This window comes from Amblyomma mixtum, chromosome 2, assembly GCF_055824585.1.
Source record: "Amblyomma mixtum isolate Tamu chromosome 2, ASM5582458v1, whole genome shotgun sequence".
Classification (NCBI taxonomy): Eukaryota; Metazoa; Arthropoda; class Arachnida; order Ixodida; family Ixodidae; genus Amblyomma; species Amblyomma mixtum.
In genome coordinates this window covers 257,031,928-257,051,033 of record NC_143013.1, presented here as the reverse complement: position 1 = coordinate 257,051,033, position 19,106 = coordinate 257,031,928, and the positions used below count along the sequence as shown (strand labels likewise).

At 48.2% G+C, this 19,106-nt stretch overlaps 1 protein-coding gene across 2 annotated transcripts in view; it reads right to left on the bottom strand.

Moving 5' to 3' along the window:
* Nucleotides 1-19,106, bottom strand: part of LOC149363645 (neprilysin-1-like) — a 100,238-nt gene that overhangs the window by 24,710 nt on the left and 56,422 nt on the right. For both annotated transcript variants that reach the window (XM_089573613.1, XM_089573612.1), the window contains exons 2-7: nucleotides 17,085-17,209; nucleotides 14,120-14,185; nucleotides 12,269-12,380; nucleotides 1,985-2,034; nucleotides 1,051-1,137; nucleotides 344-549 (exon numbers count right to left, since the gene is read on the bottom strand). In XM_089573613.1, the coding sequence (XP_089429739.1) occupies nucleotides 344-549; nucleotides 1,051-1,137; nucleotides 1,985-2,034; nucleotides 12,269-12,380; nucleotides 14,120-14,185; nucleotides 17,085-17,178 (615 nt within the window). In that variant the 5' untranslated portion in view covers nucleotides 17,179-17,209. The remainder of the gene's footprint in view (nucleotides 1-343; nucleotides 550-1,050; nucleotides 1,138-1,984; nucleotides 2,035-12,268; nucleotides 12,381-14,119; nucleotides 14,186-17,084; nucleotides 17,210-19,106) is intronic.

Sequence of the window (19,106 nt, the reverse complement as noted above, 5' to 3'; positions counted from 1 at the left end):
GATGGTGCACGACTCATTCATTACTGATTCAAGTGATCCGGGAAAAACGACGAGCTTTCTTTGGTATTCAGCATTTAGCCGTGCCTGACAAATGAGTAGCAGAGCTAATCACAGAAAGGCCAGCGCAAAAGGATTGATAACGAAGCACATAACACCATGGATTAGTGTGGTGTTGCGACCAACTAGCCCTTCATTTGCTCTAAAAAGTGAGGTTCTAGGCTAAGAGAACGCTTCTAACCATTTGGTGCAAAAAACAAGATTTCTTGCTGCTAAACTACGAGGCATTTGCGTAGTAATTCCAATTCGAGGCACGCATGCAGCAAGACATGCAAGATGCACTCACGCTGATGACGTAGACGGAAGTGTTCTTGAGGTCGACGCCCACTCCCGTGGCCATGATGAAGCTGAGCCCCGTCTTGGTGTAGGCGTGCACGAACAGCTCCTCCCAGGAGGGCGCATCGAGCCAACCTAGGGGCCGAGGCCAGTCGTGGACACCGACGCCACTGAGCATGGTGCGCAGTGCCGCGTACTTGGTCTCCTCACTGATGGCTGATGGGCGAAGACGACCGACACACGTTAGTTTCCTTATAGGTCGCTATACAGCACGGGGGCTGGATTTATAAACCATCTCCTTTAACGTCCCTGCAATGCCAACTATTAGAAACAAGGCAGTGACTTGGTTGTTGCGCTGTATTTGTACACTAATACTTGCCCGAGCCTAAAAAAGTTTGTGAGTGTAAGGTGGCCGCAGATGGCACAGGAGAGGGTTAACTGTAGAGATATGGAGAGGACTTTGTCCCGTAGTGGGCGTACTCAGGCTGATGATGATGATAACTTTCCGGAGCAAGTCCTGTGCGCTTCCGGCGTTCATATATTACTTGCGTTATTCCCTTGCACTCGTATCGTTGCATTAAACTGCCCAGACATGACATACGGAAAGCAACCTTTCTCGGTTTTTATCAGAAGGTAGTATTTCGGCCAACTGCGTTTTTTGCGCCCAAAAGCAGACAACAAACTTGGACAGAAGAGATATTGTATAAAGGAACTTACATTCGTTGGTACAGCAGTGATAAGCAAGCACCACTTGGTCCGTGACATTTTGGCCTTCAACCTTGTACGGCGCCTTCTCTAAGATGTCTGCGATGAGAAAGCACTCGTCAAAAGGGGCGGCAGATTATTTTCTTTCATGTAAACAAAAGAAAATAACAACGGGATTTTAGTCACCATGGAATATGCAATCTGCACTCCAGATTGTTTGTTCGCAGCTTATGACTAAATTAAACGACTTTTCCTTTACGTTTTTTTTATAATAGTTGATCCACGGTACAGTAGACTTATCACATCGTTAATTTTCTCCCACAGGCTGCAGTTTAGACTTAGACGACTTTCAGTGCGTTTTATGGGTTGCGAGCCTATTTTTGCGAGCAAACTGCGTTCGATTAGGCCATCGGTGTTTTCCCCGCTCACCACCCAGTTGGCCACTCATGCATGACGTCATTAGCCCAGCTGACTATTCATCCGTGACATCATTATAAAACCTCCCTTGGGAAGTTTCGGGTAGGATTTCTCCAGAGAAAAGCCATCGGGTTGGTTAATCTAGCGGCATGGTGGATTAACTGCTGGCTCGCACCACTAGCTTAGAAAATATGCTTAGACCAATACGACAAAAACATGCAGTTTGTTATTATTATTTTCATAACAGCACGGACATGACCCCGTTTATCGTTAGGCTTCACGGAGTAGTACACGTCAACAGTGATAGAGCAGCGAGATATTTTTTTATGTGGCGTTTTGTACAGCGATAAGACTGTAGCCGGTAGGTTTAATAATGTTTTATAACAGATGACACCACAAATCCTGAAATCATTTCGGCGTAACTTTCGGTGTAAAAGAAGATTATAACATACAACAGAGGCTCTAACTTCTGCTTAGCTGGAGCCTTACTTTGTAGACAAGCCTGCTAAGAGTGGGGATTTGATCTAACCTCTCAGTTGATGAAGAACCTTCAGCCGCAGTCGATCGAACTTGCTGAACCTGCAACGAAAAATGCAGTGTTGAAAGCTAGAATAATAATTTCTGAAGGCTGTGAAACCTCTTATGGTTAATGAACATCGTCGGCACTTCTGGGTCTATTCTTATCAGCGAGTGCTCTTGGACATTAGACACCTTTAGCATACCGTGTACTGTGTTTCCGTTACCGATCCCGGAGTACCCTAATCTCGTGCGCAGCCAATGAGCATGCGCAAATCTCCTTGACGTCGCCAGATGGCGACACGTACCCGGCAGCTACGCGTGCGCCTGCAGCATCGGGACCAATCAGCGCGTGCTCACCGGTGGTAGGCGGGCTTCCGGTACTCTGGTAACCGTAACGGTAACACGGTACACGGCATGCTAAAGGTGTCTGTTGCTGCCGCTTGCACAGCGAGTGAGATCACAACCTGCTCCAGAAGGTCACGGCGTCCTTGGCTTCGAGCTGACATGTGTGGGGACGCTTTCGTCCCCTGCGTTCGCTTTCCCTCAACGCGCTAGTTCCCTGTGGTTAGCTCCTCCGCAAAGCACTCCTCTCGGTTCGGTGACTTTCCACTAACAGGGGAGGGCGCTCGCGTCGCAGCGACACCAGCGCCACGGATGGCGTTTTGCTGCGCGCTCGCGGGGAGCTACGGGGTCTCTTCTCCCTCGGCAACGGGAAGCGAACGGACGTTTCGCTCGCAGCTTCGCTCTTCGTCGACGGGCGCCTCTCGGCCGGAACTTACTCCCGCCGAGCCCGTTCCGCTCGACCTCGGAGTTTATCCCTTTGCCCTACCGTGGGCGGACGTTCGCTCGTAGCCGTGCTGGTGAGTCGGACATCCTAGATTCCTCAGTGTATTTTGTTGCTAGCTGGCGTTATTGTTGCTATAGCAATAAATGCCTTGTTTGTGTCAGCCAGTGTGTCGTTCCTTTGTTCCCGTAGAGCACGGCCCGCCGTGGTCGGCGTGCGCTCAGTAGCGTACGCGACCACGGGGTGGGGTCTGCGCGGCTTTGAACCATGTCAGCCGCGCTTAAACGGGGAATACGCATTTATCTCCCCGATTTAAACCCCACATCTGGCGCCCAACGTGGGGCCTGCTCTTGGAACATTGGACGACAGTCTGTTCGGTTCGAGGAACGCTCTTTGTCCGGACTTGACAAGTGCTAGGCCTAGAGTGAATTTTGATCGCTAGGACCTGCGGCATGCTTTCTTGAGTGCGAGGTGTATTGCGCTGCAGCATGTTTCAACTTTTCGACATGCGCAGCATGTTTTTTTTTTGTGAAGTTTTCTTCCTGGAGTTTCTTCAAGAACCACTTGGTCCGCATCGAGGGAGCGCGAGGCCTAGCGCCCGCGGAGTTGCCGAGCCCGAAGCGAGTGAGTACGGAAGCCGCGTGGGTGGTCCGAGTTTTCTGTATATATTTTCTCGCTGTCTCTTTTCCGACTCTGGGAGTCGCGGCTCTGGGAGCCGGGTGGCCTGGGGCCACGGGTGCCTTAACGAGCTGGCTGGTATTGCAGCTCGGCACCGGGCGTTCCGACACCGTCCGATACGGTGGGCGCCGATCACTCAGCAGCTGCTTCGTGCAGTGAGCGGGGAGGACCACCCCACAACGCTGATGTCTCCTCGCGGCTGCGCGCACGAAACCCGTTTCGGGTCTTTCTTTTGTTGGGGGTCGTCGACCTTCACAGTGGCATTGAGGCCTAAGGCTATTCATAGCCGCCTGCACCTTGTCAAAAGTGACACGACCACCGGACCGTGGTATTGAGAGGGGGGCGCACTTTGCTGGCCCACCCGTTTTTTTAACCTCGCATGAACCGAGCATTCTCGTTCAACTCAAGAAAGGGCTTTGTTCACTCGAACTTTGCGTTGCACAGCCGCCCGACACATTTTGCTAGCGAGTTGAGCATTGAGCCACCAGGCCTTTGTGTACGCCGTTTCCCCTCCCGTGACCTACGTTAAAGGCATGCGGAGTGTGTTTTGGCAATCTTTCAGATCCAGCGGAGCCACTGCGGCTTGCTGTCCTGTGCACATCGTCTCGCTGCCGCCTGCTGCGACGGAGCGGCCTGTATCCTGTTCGCCGCATCCATCCGGGGCAGCTGTGGCGAGACCAGACAGCAGCCACCTCTGGCTGCTGTTGCCCTGGCGACTACTGCGGAATCTTGGCCTGCAGTGGTCAACCGGCCCTCTTCGCGGGCCTGCGGACACATAGTCCGCGGGCCATGCGAGCCGTCCCAGCGGAGACCTTCACGCCGCCTTCGGAATACCGCGGAAGACTGCGTGCACGCTGTCGGCGTGACCTCCGCTGCAAGACCTGCCTCAAGTGCATGAAGACCAGGAGACTCCTCCATAGCATGTAACTTGCAGGCGCGGGGGTCTATTTAAGGTTGGGGGGATGTGGGGACGCTTTCGTCCCCTGCGTTCGCTTTCCCTCAACGCGCTAGTTCCCTGTGGTTAGCTCCTCCGCAAAGCACTCCTCTCGGTTCGGTGACTTTCCACTAACAGGGGAGGGCGCTCGCGTCGCAGCGACACCAGCGCCACGGATGGCGTTTTGCTGCGCGCTCGCGGGGAGCTACGGGGTCTCTTCTCCCTCGGCAACGGGAAGCGAACGGACGTTTCGCTCGCAGCTTCGCTCTTCGTCGACGGGCGCCTCTCGGCCGGAACTTACTCCCGCCGAGCCCGTTCCGCTCGACCTCGGAGTTTATCCCTTTGCCCTACCGTGGGCGGACGTTCGCTCGTAGCCGTGCTGGTGAGTCGGACATCCTAGATTCCTCAGTGTATTTTGTTGCTAGCTGGCGTTATTGTTGCTATAGCAATAAATGCCTTGTTTGTGTCAGCCAGTGTGTCGTTCCTTTGTTCCCGTAGAGCACGGCCCGCCGTGGTCGGCGTGCGCTCAGTAGCGTACGCGACCACGGGGTGGGGTCTGCGCGGCTTTGAACCATGTCAGCCGCGCTTAAACGGGGAATACGCATTTATCTCCCCGATTTAAACCCCACACATGACACCGAAGCATAGCAACGCTGGCAAGCAGATAGCGTAACTGCTTATTATACGGAGCGGCAGCACTTATCCGGTTCATGCTACCCGGGGATGAAGCTTTCTTCTTTATTTTTGCTCTCTGAACTTTTCAGAGACTGTTTTCATCTCCTCATCTCCACTGCCCGTTTCAGCCCACCCCCCCCCCTTTTTTTTTTGTCTTTCCAACGAATCCCCCACAGAAGGCTATGAAGATAAATATTTTGTTGCCTTTCTCGCCGTTGTCTTAATATAATTGGTTCAATTGTTACTAGCATTACAGCACACACTTTTCTATCAATTTTTTTCGCTCGTTGCCCGCAATCGCCAGTGCAAAATTTTTACCTTATAAAAAGAAATGAACTAGAAAAAGAATAAGGCGGGAAGATGAAGGAGCAAGGATAGAAGGAGAGAAGAAAGATCAAAGAAAAAAGAAGGAAAGAAAGATCAAGAAGAAAGGAAGAAAGAAAGAAGAAAAGAAAGAAAGCAAGAAAGAAAGAGAGACAGAAAGAAAGTAACAAAGAAGGAAAGGAAAAAGGAAGAAAGCAATGGGGCAGCCTTCGGCGCAGCCCTCCCCCCCCCCCTTCCCTCCCACACACACCCTCGCATTGCGAGGAAACCGCAATGCCACCCAACTGAAAAAAATACAGCTCCTAGTTCTTAGGGCAGATGCCGTGCGCAAATGAATAATTTCTTTCACCTTTCCACGAATCCTTTAGTTCGCGAACAAAGCGATGATTACGAACGAGAATCCTCCATAATAGGACCTCCTGCACACAATCAACGACCGATCCGAAATAACGCTGACGTTAACGGAAAACCTGCGAGCCTAGCTCCGTTCATTATAAGCTGGCGCTCGTGGCGCTCAATCGTGAACCGAAACCTGGTTCAAGGAAAGAGATGAAAACAAAACGAAGCAGCGTCAGTCCGTATACTTGGGATAACCCAGACCCGTCGCGATACAGAGGCGAGCCACTTACAGGCGAGGGACCCGACTCGTTAGCCTCGGCCTTGACTCAAGCCGCGATGTTGGCGAGAGAAAGCCAATTAGCGTATCGCTGGAAGCTCAATCGCACCCGGCTTCTCCACACACCCTGGCGAGCGCAAATTAATTTAATCGTCGCTTCTTTCCTTTATTAGGCGGTGACGCTAAGAGTGCGAGTCATCCGTGCGCGGCAGCTTGCAATCGCCCGAGGGACCGTCTATTCACCAGAGCCTCCGGCACCTTCCCTCTAAGCCCCAATCCCTACAACTTCGGTCACAGATCGCATCGCCCGCGCTTCAGTCTTATCAGGTGTCCATTCAGGCTTTCCCTCGTGGTCTGACTAATTGTTCTCTGTGTGGCCTTTTTTGTTCCAGACTTTTTCGCCGTGAGGAAAAATGACGAAGGGAATGAAGCATCACCGCACTCTCTTTAGTCACACTAAGGGTTGTTGCACTCTGAGCACGAATACACCTGTATGGGTGTAAAGAGGGAGTAAGTTGTCTTCTGGCGCACACCCCTTTCATACTCCATCTCTCATTTTACTCTTCTCTGTTTAGAGTGCATACCGTGTATACCGCACTGTATACCGTGTATACCGCACTGTGTACCGCGTCAAGCAATTGTGAACATTGTGACTGGTGTAAGAGTTTGATTCACAACAGAAGTTATTCACACGACGTCATGGGCGCCATCTTGCTGTACACTAAGCAGCATCAGCGGTGTAGGCTGGATTAGGTGGCGATAAAACTATCAGACAAGGACAGCTGCCCTTCGCTGTGCTACATGCACAAGAAAATGGCGGCCACAGTGGCGCTGGTGGTTGCTCCCTGTAGCCTCGATACCTTCAGGAATAATCTTTTTTGTTAAGACAACGTAGAACGCAGCTCAAAATGCCTTGGACTAGCGTTACGAGGTTCATCCAGCCACCAAAAGAGAACAGCGCTGAAAATAACCTAACTCGGGAACCCTGTAAGAGGAGTGATTTAATCCGGAGATTGCTTAACATGAAACGAAATATTTAAAATTATCAAACGAGCCTCTCCACTGTCTTGCACCGCACTGCTGTTACGGCTATCACCTATCAAAGATGTTGAAATGCATTTCTGTACCTACATAACGCACTACGTTGTGCTTTGCTGGATCAACAAGGTTTGTCTTGATTATTACGTACATGCGACTGAGACAACGATGAAAAAACGAAGGCATCAAGGGAAAAGCCTAATATTCCAAAGTAGAAACTTGAGCAGTGACGTGAGTACAATTCGCTTTAATGCCACAATATATTTCTGTCTTCAGCAATTGCAACAAATTTCTCGAACGCCCGACGATGGTGCGATGATAATCAGCATTCAACCGATCGATGGGATAGCCGTATACACGGAAAAATTGCATTCGCTATTACACCCTAAACTTTATTTAGGTTTTGGTATTGCTAGATTATTACTTCCGTGGCAAAAATCGTACAGTAAACGTTTCTTTTGTATCAACCGATTTGTCGCACCAACCCACTGAAGCTTGTCTCATACATGCAGATTAAAACAGCCTTTAAGACGCTTTTGCTGAAAGCACATACGCTGTAACGGCGTATAATTGAAAGCATACAAAGAAGACTTGCGCAGCGGAAGCCTGCTATGCATATATCTGGAGACTAGAGAAGGCAAAATTTATATAGAAAGCATAACGTAAGTTTTCTTTCTTGGGATGGCGTTGCGCACACGAACAAAAATACACAGGAAGAGAGGAAGAGACAGAAGACAGAAAGAGCGCAAACTATCAACTAGATTTATTGCTTTCGCAACAGAATATATATGCAGCATACACACGTGCAAAACAGAATAGGGAGAGGGGAAAAAAAGGAGTGGAGGGAAGGGTATAGCCACTCAAGCCTGCATAGGTCAGCGAAAGCTACGGATAAAATTCCTTTCCCTATCATATAAGGTGACCGAGGTATCGCTAATACAATTTCCGCCTTTTTCTCTGACGTGGAAAGCTTCTAAAAGTTCGCGGGCTATTTTGCTTTTGCTCTTGCCCAGAATCTTGATGTATTTGAGCATCGGCTCACAACCACAGCATGAAATGCAATGGGCAGGCAAGTTCGCCCCGTCTCTTTTTCTTAAAGAAAGAGCATGCCCCCCTGCGCGCTCATTGATGCAGCGCCCAAGAAATCTATGCACCAACTCGCCCAGTAAGAAGTTCTTTTACATTACATAACGTAATTATAGTGCACAGCTGTCCAGAGTTGCTTTGACTGTCAAAATGTTGGTGGGGTTCATTTCGTATTGCGAGGAAAAATGCGAGATTTTGGCTATCATTAGTGCCTTTCTACTTCGTAAATCTTTCTAATGAGACTGGAAGCTATGGGGAGGAGATGGGGGGGGGGGGGGGGGGGGGGAGGGGGGCTAAAAAAGGGGGCAATGTGACACTGTGACCCACATTACGTTCTCTTATTTCTGACCATGCCTTAGATACAGTTCGCTTCTTCTTGGGTACCATGATTTCGTTAAGGCACTTTTATGACATTCCTCAGAACCACTTCCTGTTATGATGCAAGGAGTAGGGACACTCTCAACGGTTCCAAAGTTGTCATGAAATACAGCTTCAACTTAGAATTCCCGCCGGTTGGTTTCGCTTGCCTCCGAGACTACTCAAAGCTTCCGAGCACGTTGCTACACTCGTTTTAAGCCCGAACCTACTTCCGCGTTCCCGGTTTCAGTATTAGTGTCGCAGTTCGTCTTTAACAATCCCCATTGGAAACGGGGCAGGGCTGTTCCCGTCGTTCTTATGAATCGAGTCAGAAGTGGGATTTTATTCAACATATTTATAACGGCGCAGTTCCTGCGAGCACGTAGACGTGGCGCAGTTTGAAAAGAAAAAGAAAACAACAAAAATAATTGCAGCCGTTCTGCTGTTCCCGCGCTTACAATCGTTCTTTATAGGTCATTGCTTTTTCCTGACTGGGCTTCGTCGTTCGGCGATGCTTACCATTTCAATGCGGCGCACATTTCTGTTGTTTCAGATTGCGTACGCGTCGACAATAGCGAGTCTGCGACGCGTGTTTATCTCGCATTCAACCGGGCTGGCGCCCTCTTTAGAATTCTGAAAAATCTCCGCATATGAACGCTTCTTTTTTCAGTTGCGCCCCCCTCTCCCCCCCCCCCCCCCCCCTCCTTTCGAGAAATAAAAACACCTTCAAGGTCCACATGTATCTCCTCCTACACCTACCTCCTTGTTTTTTTGCCCACGGCTTTGTGTCCCAAAGCGACGACGCTCTTCTGCAGATACAGTCCCACGCAGTGTATGCCTCCACGCATCCGTATTACCCTCACACCTTGCCACCGAGTTAATCCTTCGAACTCATTAAATTAACACTTCCCCATCTTATCGGAGTCTATTTTACGCTTCCGAAGACAGCAGGACGCAATAGTGACGTCAGAGTCGGCGCTCTTTCACAGAAGAAGAGAAGAGGAGCAAGAAAGAGGCGTCACACGCGACGGCGTCGCCGTCGAGACTGCAGCACGTGCTTTTTCTCGTCGCCCGGTGACGCAACGATCGCGGGGCTGACCGGTCGCTGGCTTAGAGCGCCTTTCAAGGAGTCGGAGGCGAGAGAGAGTCGCACCAGACGGCGACGACACGCGTTCAAGGTTAGCGGAAGTTGGTCACAAAACGCCGCTCAGCTGCTGAGGAGGGGAGCGTGAGAGAGTTATATACAAGACACGCGAGTTGCCTGTTGCCGCTTCTTTGCCGCCTCTTCTCGAGCGCGGAGCGGCGTGCGGTTCGTGACGGCCATGCTAATAAGGCGTCGCCGATGAGACAATCGCAAAGGGGGGGGGGGGGGGGGGGGGGGGGCTATACTGGGCTCCTTTTCCCCATAGCAAAAAGAAAGAAAAGAAAGCAAGAGAGATGCGGGAGTGAGAGAACAGAGATTGCTGGAAGCGATCGAGTAAGCGTGCGCTTCGCTTATCTGAGGCTCGTGTAAATCCCGGCTGTACTTTACTGATAACAGAACTCGTGATCTGGGAGAAATTGCTTTTCTGGCATGAAATGAGGTTGGGTGGTCAAGACGGAGGCAGTCTCTAGGTGAAAGTCGACCGATGGCGCTTCTTATTTAATTAGAGAGGTATTTTAGTTCGTTCTCGTTCGAATTGTGCCGTCATTAACCATAAAGACGCGACGACCTCAGCAAGAAGGTCAGTGTGTCGGTGCGGTAATGCCGTGGTGGTGAGGCTTCGTTTTGCTTGCTTTACTCTGAGATGCTGGCAAATATAACAATAAAGATAATAAAAAACATCGTTGCTCCGCAGGAACACTGACTTCGTAGTAAAAATCGTAGTTATTCATGACGCATCAAAGGAAGTTTTCTTTGCGTCCGTGACAACTAGGGTCGTTTTCGTGATGTTCTATGCCGTAACCGAAAATGCCCACATTGAGACCGAAAAATCCGAAGACCTTTTTTCTTTCCGAAGCAGCCAGAAAATTCGGATCATTTGGAAAATGTGAGACAATTTCGGTTCCTAAGATTGCCTGGAACTATACAAAAATTGCCTTATCGCCAAATTTCGCGCCTCATATTCACTAAAAGAGGGAAGATTCCCCGGATGGAACACGACTGGCCGTTTTTCTACGGGCGTACTAATTGCGGCCGCCGCTCGTGCTCCACAAAGAAGCGATGTCGAGATTAGCGCCTTCATTAATTATGGTCGTTATTAATTCTTGCTTTTCAGCCCTCCTACAAATACGATTTGTCTTTATTTTTGTTGCTTTATATATATATATATATATATAAAAAGAAAATTCGCACTACTGGATTAGTGCGTGGTGTGCAGTGGAGGCGACGAAATCATTGCTTCTGGAAATTAGGAAGCCATTAAGGTAAAGTCACGGAAACCGTTAAAGCATTATTAAATTCGAAACTAATCGGTCAATGTAAAACGTTTTCAGAGCAGCGATTTTGTGTTTGAGCCCTGCGACACAGCTGCTCAAGAATTATACCTTATTCGGCCTACCTTATATTGCTCAGCCTCCCGCCGTGGCAGAATTAAAAGAGTTTGCGCTAAACACGCCCTTCCCCCCCCCCCCCCCCCCCCCTTGAAAAACAGAGTAAATAAAGCTGAACTTCGTTATAACGAAGTTTAAAGGTGCACTGAAGAGGAATCTGAACTCGTCTTTTTGCCGCGGGAACTCGATCTACACGTTCCGAGCATTCTTAGAAACCTCGACTTTTTGCCCTGTGTGGCCGATTTCCCTAATTAAACCGAATTAACGTCCGGCTCCCACCTTTATTTTTTTTAATTCTCCCAGTACGGTGGGCGGAGTCGACCAACGCTTAGAGTTCCTTTCAGCCAGCTCCGTGGAGGCTTTCCTTTCGCATTATTTTGTTTTTTAGGTTTCCGTGAATAAATAGTTTCATTCGCGGATAATATAGCCATCAAAATAAGCCCGAAAAAATAAAAATACGCGCGGTCTATTTGCTTCTACGGATTAGTACGTATTACTCCGCCGATGGCAGAGCGGCAAGCCGCCACGGGACTGGGTGAAAGGTACTCCACGCGTTGGTCGACTCCGCCCACCGTACGGGGAGAATTAAAAAAAAAAGGCGGGAGCCGGATGTTAATTCGATTTAATTAGGGAAATGGGCCACACAGGGCAATAAATCGAAGTTTGTAAGAATGCTCGGAACGTGTAGATACAGTTCCCGCGGCAGAAAGACGAGTTCTGGTTCCTCTTCACTTCACCTTTAAGGGGCCTGGAGATTACTTCGTTATAGCCGTAGCTTCGTTATAGCTCGCGTTGACTGAGCTTCCAAGGGGAATCATCATTCCTTCGTTATATCTATTATTTCGTTGTAAACCGCTTCGTTATACCGAGGTGTACAATGTACGATCCGTGGTGTATTCCTAAATAGCGACCACAGCGTGTACTAGGCGACTCTCTGTCGCAAATACGCATAGACGCTGCACCATGGTCGAGGTCTGCCGCTGCGTGGTTCAAAACACGCAGTTCCTTGAGCGCGCGTGCACAACCACCGCACACATAAGAGACAGCGAGGACCCGAGTTGTCACGAGTCGTCACGTGAGTTTAACCAGAGACTTTCCGCGCTCAGCGCAAAACAACACGGATGAGGAAACGCGAAGGACACAGGTGCGGCCCGCGATGCTATGTGCGCGTCCTTTCGTCGTCCTCGCTGTAGTGATACGTGCGTTCGAGCGCTGGTTACTGTATGCGCGTGTAGTAAATCTGTCCCTTTATTTGCCGTCTCTTACGTACCTGGCCCGTTCGTCCGGTATGGGGTTGTTGCGCATCCAGTTGTTGCACACGTAACCGTAGAAGTCCTGGCACGGGTCGACGCTTTCGTCCATCGACTGCAGAATCAGTTGCGCTGCAGCAAAAAAAGAAAAAAAAGAGCGGGAGGGGCAGAGAGTCACGAGGGAGCGCTGTTTGGAAGCTGCAAGGAGTTAGTTCGTCTTGTTGCGAGCAATGAAAACAACAGTTGTGATAAAACGCGGCACAAAATAAACTGAGTGCCACGGAGAGGACTGCAAGGGATGGTTTATTTGGCCATACCATCCGCCACGACGTTGTTGTGGATGCGTGGCAGCGCTAAACGCGTTAATGCGTAGAGTTTCTCAAGAGCTGCACTTTAAATGTTTTTTTTTCTCACCTATTGAAGCCCAAACTGAAAGGAGTGAAAAAGGGCGCGCGCCAGAGGACATCTCACTCCCCTTTTTACTCCCATACAGGCGTATTAGTCTTTAGAGTGTACGCCAGTTTGTTCTTTCTGTTGCCAACTGCTGTTAGACAAGGACCATTGAACTTGATAACATAGAAACATACGGCTGCTCGAACTTTTTATGTTTAGAAAGACGCGTTGAATGAGGCGGGCTTATCAGCCATCGCACCTTGACGATAAAGGTGAGCTATCAGTGACTGCTAACGTTACACCAGAACGTTGTAGAGCCAGATATAATTCAAACAGTGCGGAAAAGAAGAAAGAAGCTGAATATCGCCTCTACGTAGCGCAGCGATGGCTTCTAAACGTGCGATTAATGAGAAGCACGAGGATTTCCTCAGGATACCTTCCTCACAATGCAGTTGCAAATAAATATTTTTTTCCTGGTTGTATATTTAGGTTTCCTTACGTATCGTGAAACATGGCCTGCATTTTCAGCTGCCTGAACAACGGTAAAAGTTTTTCAAGGAGCTGATATCAAAAGGTTAAATTGTAATAAAGAACTTAGCCAACTCGGCTAACTCCTCAGTGTGAACGACAAAATGACTTAAAGGACATTGCAGTGTCAACAATTACCGTGAGGAAGCAGTTTTAAGAAAAACTCTTGACGTCGGAGACTTTTTTCTGTTCACTTTATTCCCTTCTTCAGAGCCAATCTATAGCCGTTTCTTTGTGACAAAACAGACTTCTTGTGAGCAGTAGACACGATACACAGGGGCTAAAATTACGGTTCTGAAGCGTGGCTTGTTGGTCTCGTATGTACATGTTTCATTAAAAACAAAAAAAAGAACGTTCCGCAGCAGAAGACCAAACACGAAGTAACAGACCGTTTGTGTCTGTTATTTTATTTTTCGTCTTCTGCTGCACTACGTCTTGTCCCCTGAAATTACGCTTTGCCTCTACAAAGCGAGCCGTCACTTTTTCGCTTGTTTCCAACCATCTCGCTTCCGTGATGCGGTTATTGTGCCGCCGCTGCCTTCGTTGCAAGTAATTGCGCTCCCTGTCTCCGCAAATGCCATTTCATCGCTATAGAACGGTACAGGAGCCATTTTTACCCTTCAGGCACCTTTTAACGTAATGTGGTAAAAGCCAAGATCAACAGTTCTGTTGCTATTGATGTGTAGCAGCGTGGCTGCGACCTTGAAACAATGTGTCTATTGATCCATTCGTGAAAGGCTTCCGGTAGCGACTTCTGCGCTCGAAATATCAAGTCGTGTTCCAGCAACAAATCGTCAACATCCCGCTGTTATTGCTCCAAGTTATTGCTCTACTTTATTGCTCTCCCCGGTGCAGTTGTTTATGGCGCACAAAGAGTGTTCTGCCTTCCGACTGATTTTCGTTGGCTTTCCCAGACGTCAGCAACGAGCAGTGAAATGATGCAGACCTACCTCGTTCGTGACACACCGTTGAGTTGCAGACTTCTGATGAGAATTCCTGCTGACCCCTCCTCCATACTGCAATGTATATACACAAAAGATCAAGTCAGCGACATTTAGTAAAAAGAAAAAAATCTGCGAGTAGCACGCTGCCTTACACTATGTTACGAAATTCTGTGCTCAGTGAGCAATGTTTGTATGGGCGTGACGGAAAGAGAGTCAGAAGCTAAGCTTAATAATGATCTCAAGTTTTCATCTTTCCACTTACGGTTTCTTTAGGAAATTAAGAATGTCCTCATTTAATCCCGAGTAACAGTACATTGTTCTATGCCTCATGTTGCTGGTGCACGCCTCTATGCTGCTGCTTGCGTTTTTTTTGTGTCGCCAACAAAGGAAGTTCCTCTCCCGCGTATTACTATCTACGGGCCTCCTTCCAAATGTGGCATGAAATTGTTCGGCCATTTCGTAAAAGGAAAAATAAATGTGAATTTAAATAGAATATCGTTTTAATGAACGTTGGAATTAGTTGATTCCATTAAAAGCACTGCGATGTAATAGCAGCGATCCTGTCTGCCTCGGTGAAAAACATACCCTCGGGAGGGAATGAAATAACTTGATGTTCTTGCTGTGCCTGAAGCATGCTTGCCCCTTTTCCCCAAGCTTCATTGTTAAGGTGGATGATTCGGTTTATTGTATGGCAGCGTCCACGACTTCTTCGAAGAAAGGGTGCTTTACTTTTTTCTAATATTTAACTGTGGCAGTGTGGCCGATGCAGGTGATCGCATTCAACTCATTAAAACCATTTACTATGCTTTTCGTGTTCAAAATATTTGTAACAAAATTTATTAATCACGCTGTGAACGCCTGCTACAATACCTGCTAAGGAGTTGCAAGTATCAAATAAACAAAATAAATGAAGCCTGTAAAGGGCATTTCGAAGGAGCGTGGTTAAATCTGAGGTGCCTTTGAAAGAGTGCTGACGCTTGTGCCTTCTCTCGAACTAAACGTTCTCCTTGAAATTTAACATGGAGCTGTTGAAGTACGATTTATGGATAGACTTTACATCGTAGCTTAGACATCGATTACGGGTGCTAACGCTCTTCTCATCTTCAGTACATCGCACAGCTGCCTGTATTAAGGCGAAAGCCTTCAATGCCTCATCGTTGCCGACACAAGGTTGTCAGCAGAGGTGTCACGCTTTTCGATTGGTCGTAATGGTTATGGCGTAAGAGTGCGCGGATGCGAAGTAATGAGGTCATCCACGGATGCCTGACGCCCCCTTTTGGAGCACACGACAACTAATAAAATAGTTGTCCGGTCCGACAGGGGCCGTAAGGCATCCGTGGGTGACCACATTACATACCACATGACTGCGAACAGAGCCATGGATACAACCGAACTCATCGAAGCAGTGAGAGAATGGTGCTAAAGAAGCAGTCAAAGTCCGCAGTCCAAGTGTGTAGTTGTAATGTGTTGTCAAATAAAGCACTAGTACAGCACAAGCAGTCTCACAGTCAATGCCAAACAGTGCGCCAGGAAAGGCTTTCGCCTTGCAGCACTTTAAAGAGCCAAAGTGCTTCCTGAATTTTTTACCTTGAGGAAACGCTTCAGGTGCTTAGGAGGAACACAATTGACTCACAAACGTTCTCGTTCGCCGGTTATGCAGCCTACAGGCTCATGTACTGCCGCAAACTGCGCAGTTGTACACTGTGTTGTCTGAGCGATATGCTTTCCTCGCTGTAAGCGTAGCGTTGATGCAGAAATCAAAGCCCGGGTGAGCCACATCTACCATCTATGCACCCTTCGCGCGCTACCGGGCACCTCGTCTCTCTCGGGCTTCCGTTAGGAGAAGGTGAGCCTGACTCTACTGCGTCCTCTGTGATCGTTCTGATAACATCGCCCGCGGGTAGCGACGGTTAGAGCTGAGGAAGCGATTGAGAACGCCGGATCGGCAGAAGATTCTATGCACGGCCGGTACGTATAGGCTACTCTGCGTGAATGCATCTGCATGCGCTTGTGTCTTCCGCGAAATTCCGGTTTTTCGCGTCATTGCTCGTTGTCTATTCTGTTCAGGAAACGCGGGGCAGAGGTTTCGCGCGGGTTTCGTAGAGTGCTTGGCAACAAGAGGTGTCAAGGATTCAGGGATAAATGCAAAGCATTGCCGGAATGCACCGAAGTATATAACACCGACCCGCAGAGCTATCAATTTTGTTATGCAACCAGGAACTTGATGCCTGTTCGGACCATTTCTTCTTCTTTTTTACCGCGATTCATGTGTTTCGCAGCTTTCCTTTTTGTTGACTTTTTATGCAGAGGGTCAACGTGAAGACACCTTCATTCTAAGCTTATTTCTTGGCATCTTGCCTAGCTAAGCCCTCTTAGCGAGCATTGCGCAGAGTTCTTAGAAAAAAAAAAAAAACACCTGTACTGTCTCCAACCACTATTGCAGCTTCTTCCGTTATCGATATTGGGCATTGGTTTCGCAAACCGAAAAATATAATAATCACACCCTGCACAATGTCTTCTCAAACCTGCCCTTACGTTGAAGGTATTCATTATTAAAGTCGCCTGTCATATACACCTGAAGAGGAGTTCCAACACACGCCCGTCAACTTGGGTAATAACTATTTCGCCGCAGTTTTTGAGCTCTAACTACAGGTCTTAATGAAAAGCGGGCCTCTGTGGGCGGCGAACTTTTTCAGGACACTTAGGGGATGACGTCTTTTGGTCCGCCTTTGGCTAAATGATTAAATGATTCCAGCTAAAACTACGCGATGCGGAATAAAATTAAGCTACATGGTTCCGTCATTCTCTGTTCGGCGCTCCCTTAAACTGCATACGAATTTAACGAACCAAGTAGCATTAGAAAATGCATGAGAACGAAATTGAAATGGTGGCGGTTCTTGAGGCTGCTGTGTAAACGCAGAAAAACCCGTCTTCGATGCTATCTCTTAAGGATCAGCAGAAGACTCCGAACCTTTGGGCCTGGCCATGGCCACTGAGGTGGTTGCGATGAGTATGATGGCGATGACGATGAGGAAACCAACGCTGACCAGCAGGCACCGCTCCATCTTCGACCGCCGGTTCCACCAGGAACGGCCACTGCAATCATGCGAAGCAAGGCTTAGATTGTTGTCACTGTTACGCACCGCGTTTGTCAAAACAGAGACAACACATCAGTGAGGAAATTAAATCCCACCCCGCGGCCACAGCGTTTCAACAGAACCAGCAACATCGTTAATTACGATAGTGAAAGAGAAGAGCGCTGTAACTTGTCTGTTACTGTACATACATGTCTTGCTCGAATTCTCTGCCTCAATCCATCGAAAAGCTGAAACAGCTGATGAGCTATGTTCAAATTCCCCACTAGGAAGTAATGTAATCATCTGAAATTTTTTAATCTTAAAAATAAAACGAGCACTGCACGGATGTTGTGTTAAACGATAATAACACTAATGAGAATAGTGTTAGACGCTCCTAGTAAAGAGAAAGCAGTCATTGCACTGATTGGCAAAACTGCGAGAAAATTGCGATGGGTCTCCTTCCTGGAAAGAGCTACCAGTTTGGCCGACTTTGCCTAAAGAAAGGATTATTGCTTTCTTCATTAATGGCTTTCCTCAGAACCCTATGATAGGCGAAAAATGCCGGATATACTGCAGAGGAGTAATCACCGCAAATTTTGTTGTTTGCTTTTCGACGAATGCTGCCAAACTACGAAACGGACACTCAGTGTCGGAAAGCCAATGCTATCCGATCGCATCGCATCTAGGTGCCCGTCACAGATTGCATAATTTATGGTGCATCGGTTTCTATTGTAATTGTCAGGTAATCAGCGAGAGGTGATCAGGCGAGTACACACCAAAAATAAAAAAAAACACAGAGGTGGAAAAACAGTTCTATAAAAACGCGTAGGGCTTTACACAGCTTTCTCCGACGTGTGGGATTCTATTGAGTGTTTAATACAACCAAAAGAGACACTCATATGTTTCTCAACGATGAATTTTGTGTGATACTTTTCGCGTTCTAGGGCCTGTTTTGCAGCTGTACGTTTTGTATCATGTGGCGAGTTGGTATTCATTGTGTACTTACACGGTAGAGATTGTACTTCGTCGTATTTCTCTTTTAAACACGCACGCGTCCTCATCAATGGATGCAAGTTTGTGGTCGCAGAATGTGCGGATTACATTCCCCAGGCCCACGATTTCGCTTCACCTCATTCCGATCACCACCGCTCACCGACACCTCAGAGAACCCAACAAGCAGGCGAGCAAGCCGAACGTGGCAGCCTCTCAACGAACGCCCTACTAATCTTGTGGACGTAAATGATGAACGCGCGAAGTTTGCACCAATACCGCCGTCTAGCAAAAAAAGAAAATGCAAACGCGGCAGAAAGATTCCAAAACCCGCTCAGGGATTCCTCATTCTCCGCTGCTGCAGCACAGACGAGCACTGCGGGATGTTTTCGCAGACACGTTTTCGCGAACTCCGATTGCATCGAAGAAAAGCAAAAAGCTGGACGCGGAATTCTGTTCAGTGACTGATGAGCCCATCTTCCTCGTTGCATATGGGTACCGGCGAGTCTCGTTCCGAGCAAATCTGCTTGACGGAAAACGAAGAGCCGCCTTCAGATGCTCGGGTTTAGTTTTGTCAGGTACACTGGCTACAAGAACGAGCCGTCTACGATGTGCATGTTCTCCAGGTATGATGGAGTAGGATATTTTGGATTGAAAAATATGGATCTATCGGCACAGCAGGTGCTTATAACGCTCTTAACAAGTAACTGCAGTGCCTTGGGTCCTGTCCTTTGTTGAGTTTGGATCTCGTGAAATCACGCTTCCGTGGACGTGCTGTAGTGATGCAATGTAAAACGTTAATTAGGCGCAGTAACTTAATCAGCTGCATTAATAGGTGTGTGGCAACGTATGCTGTCACAACACATCACTCGATGGAGACCATCTTCACCGAGCTTTCGCTTAATTAAATGTGATGGCGATATGAT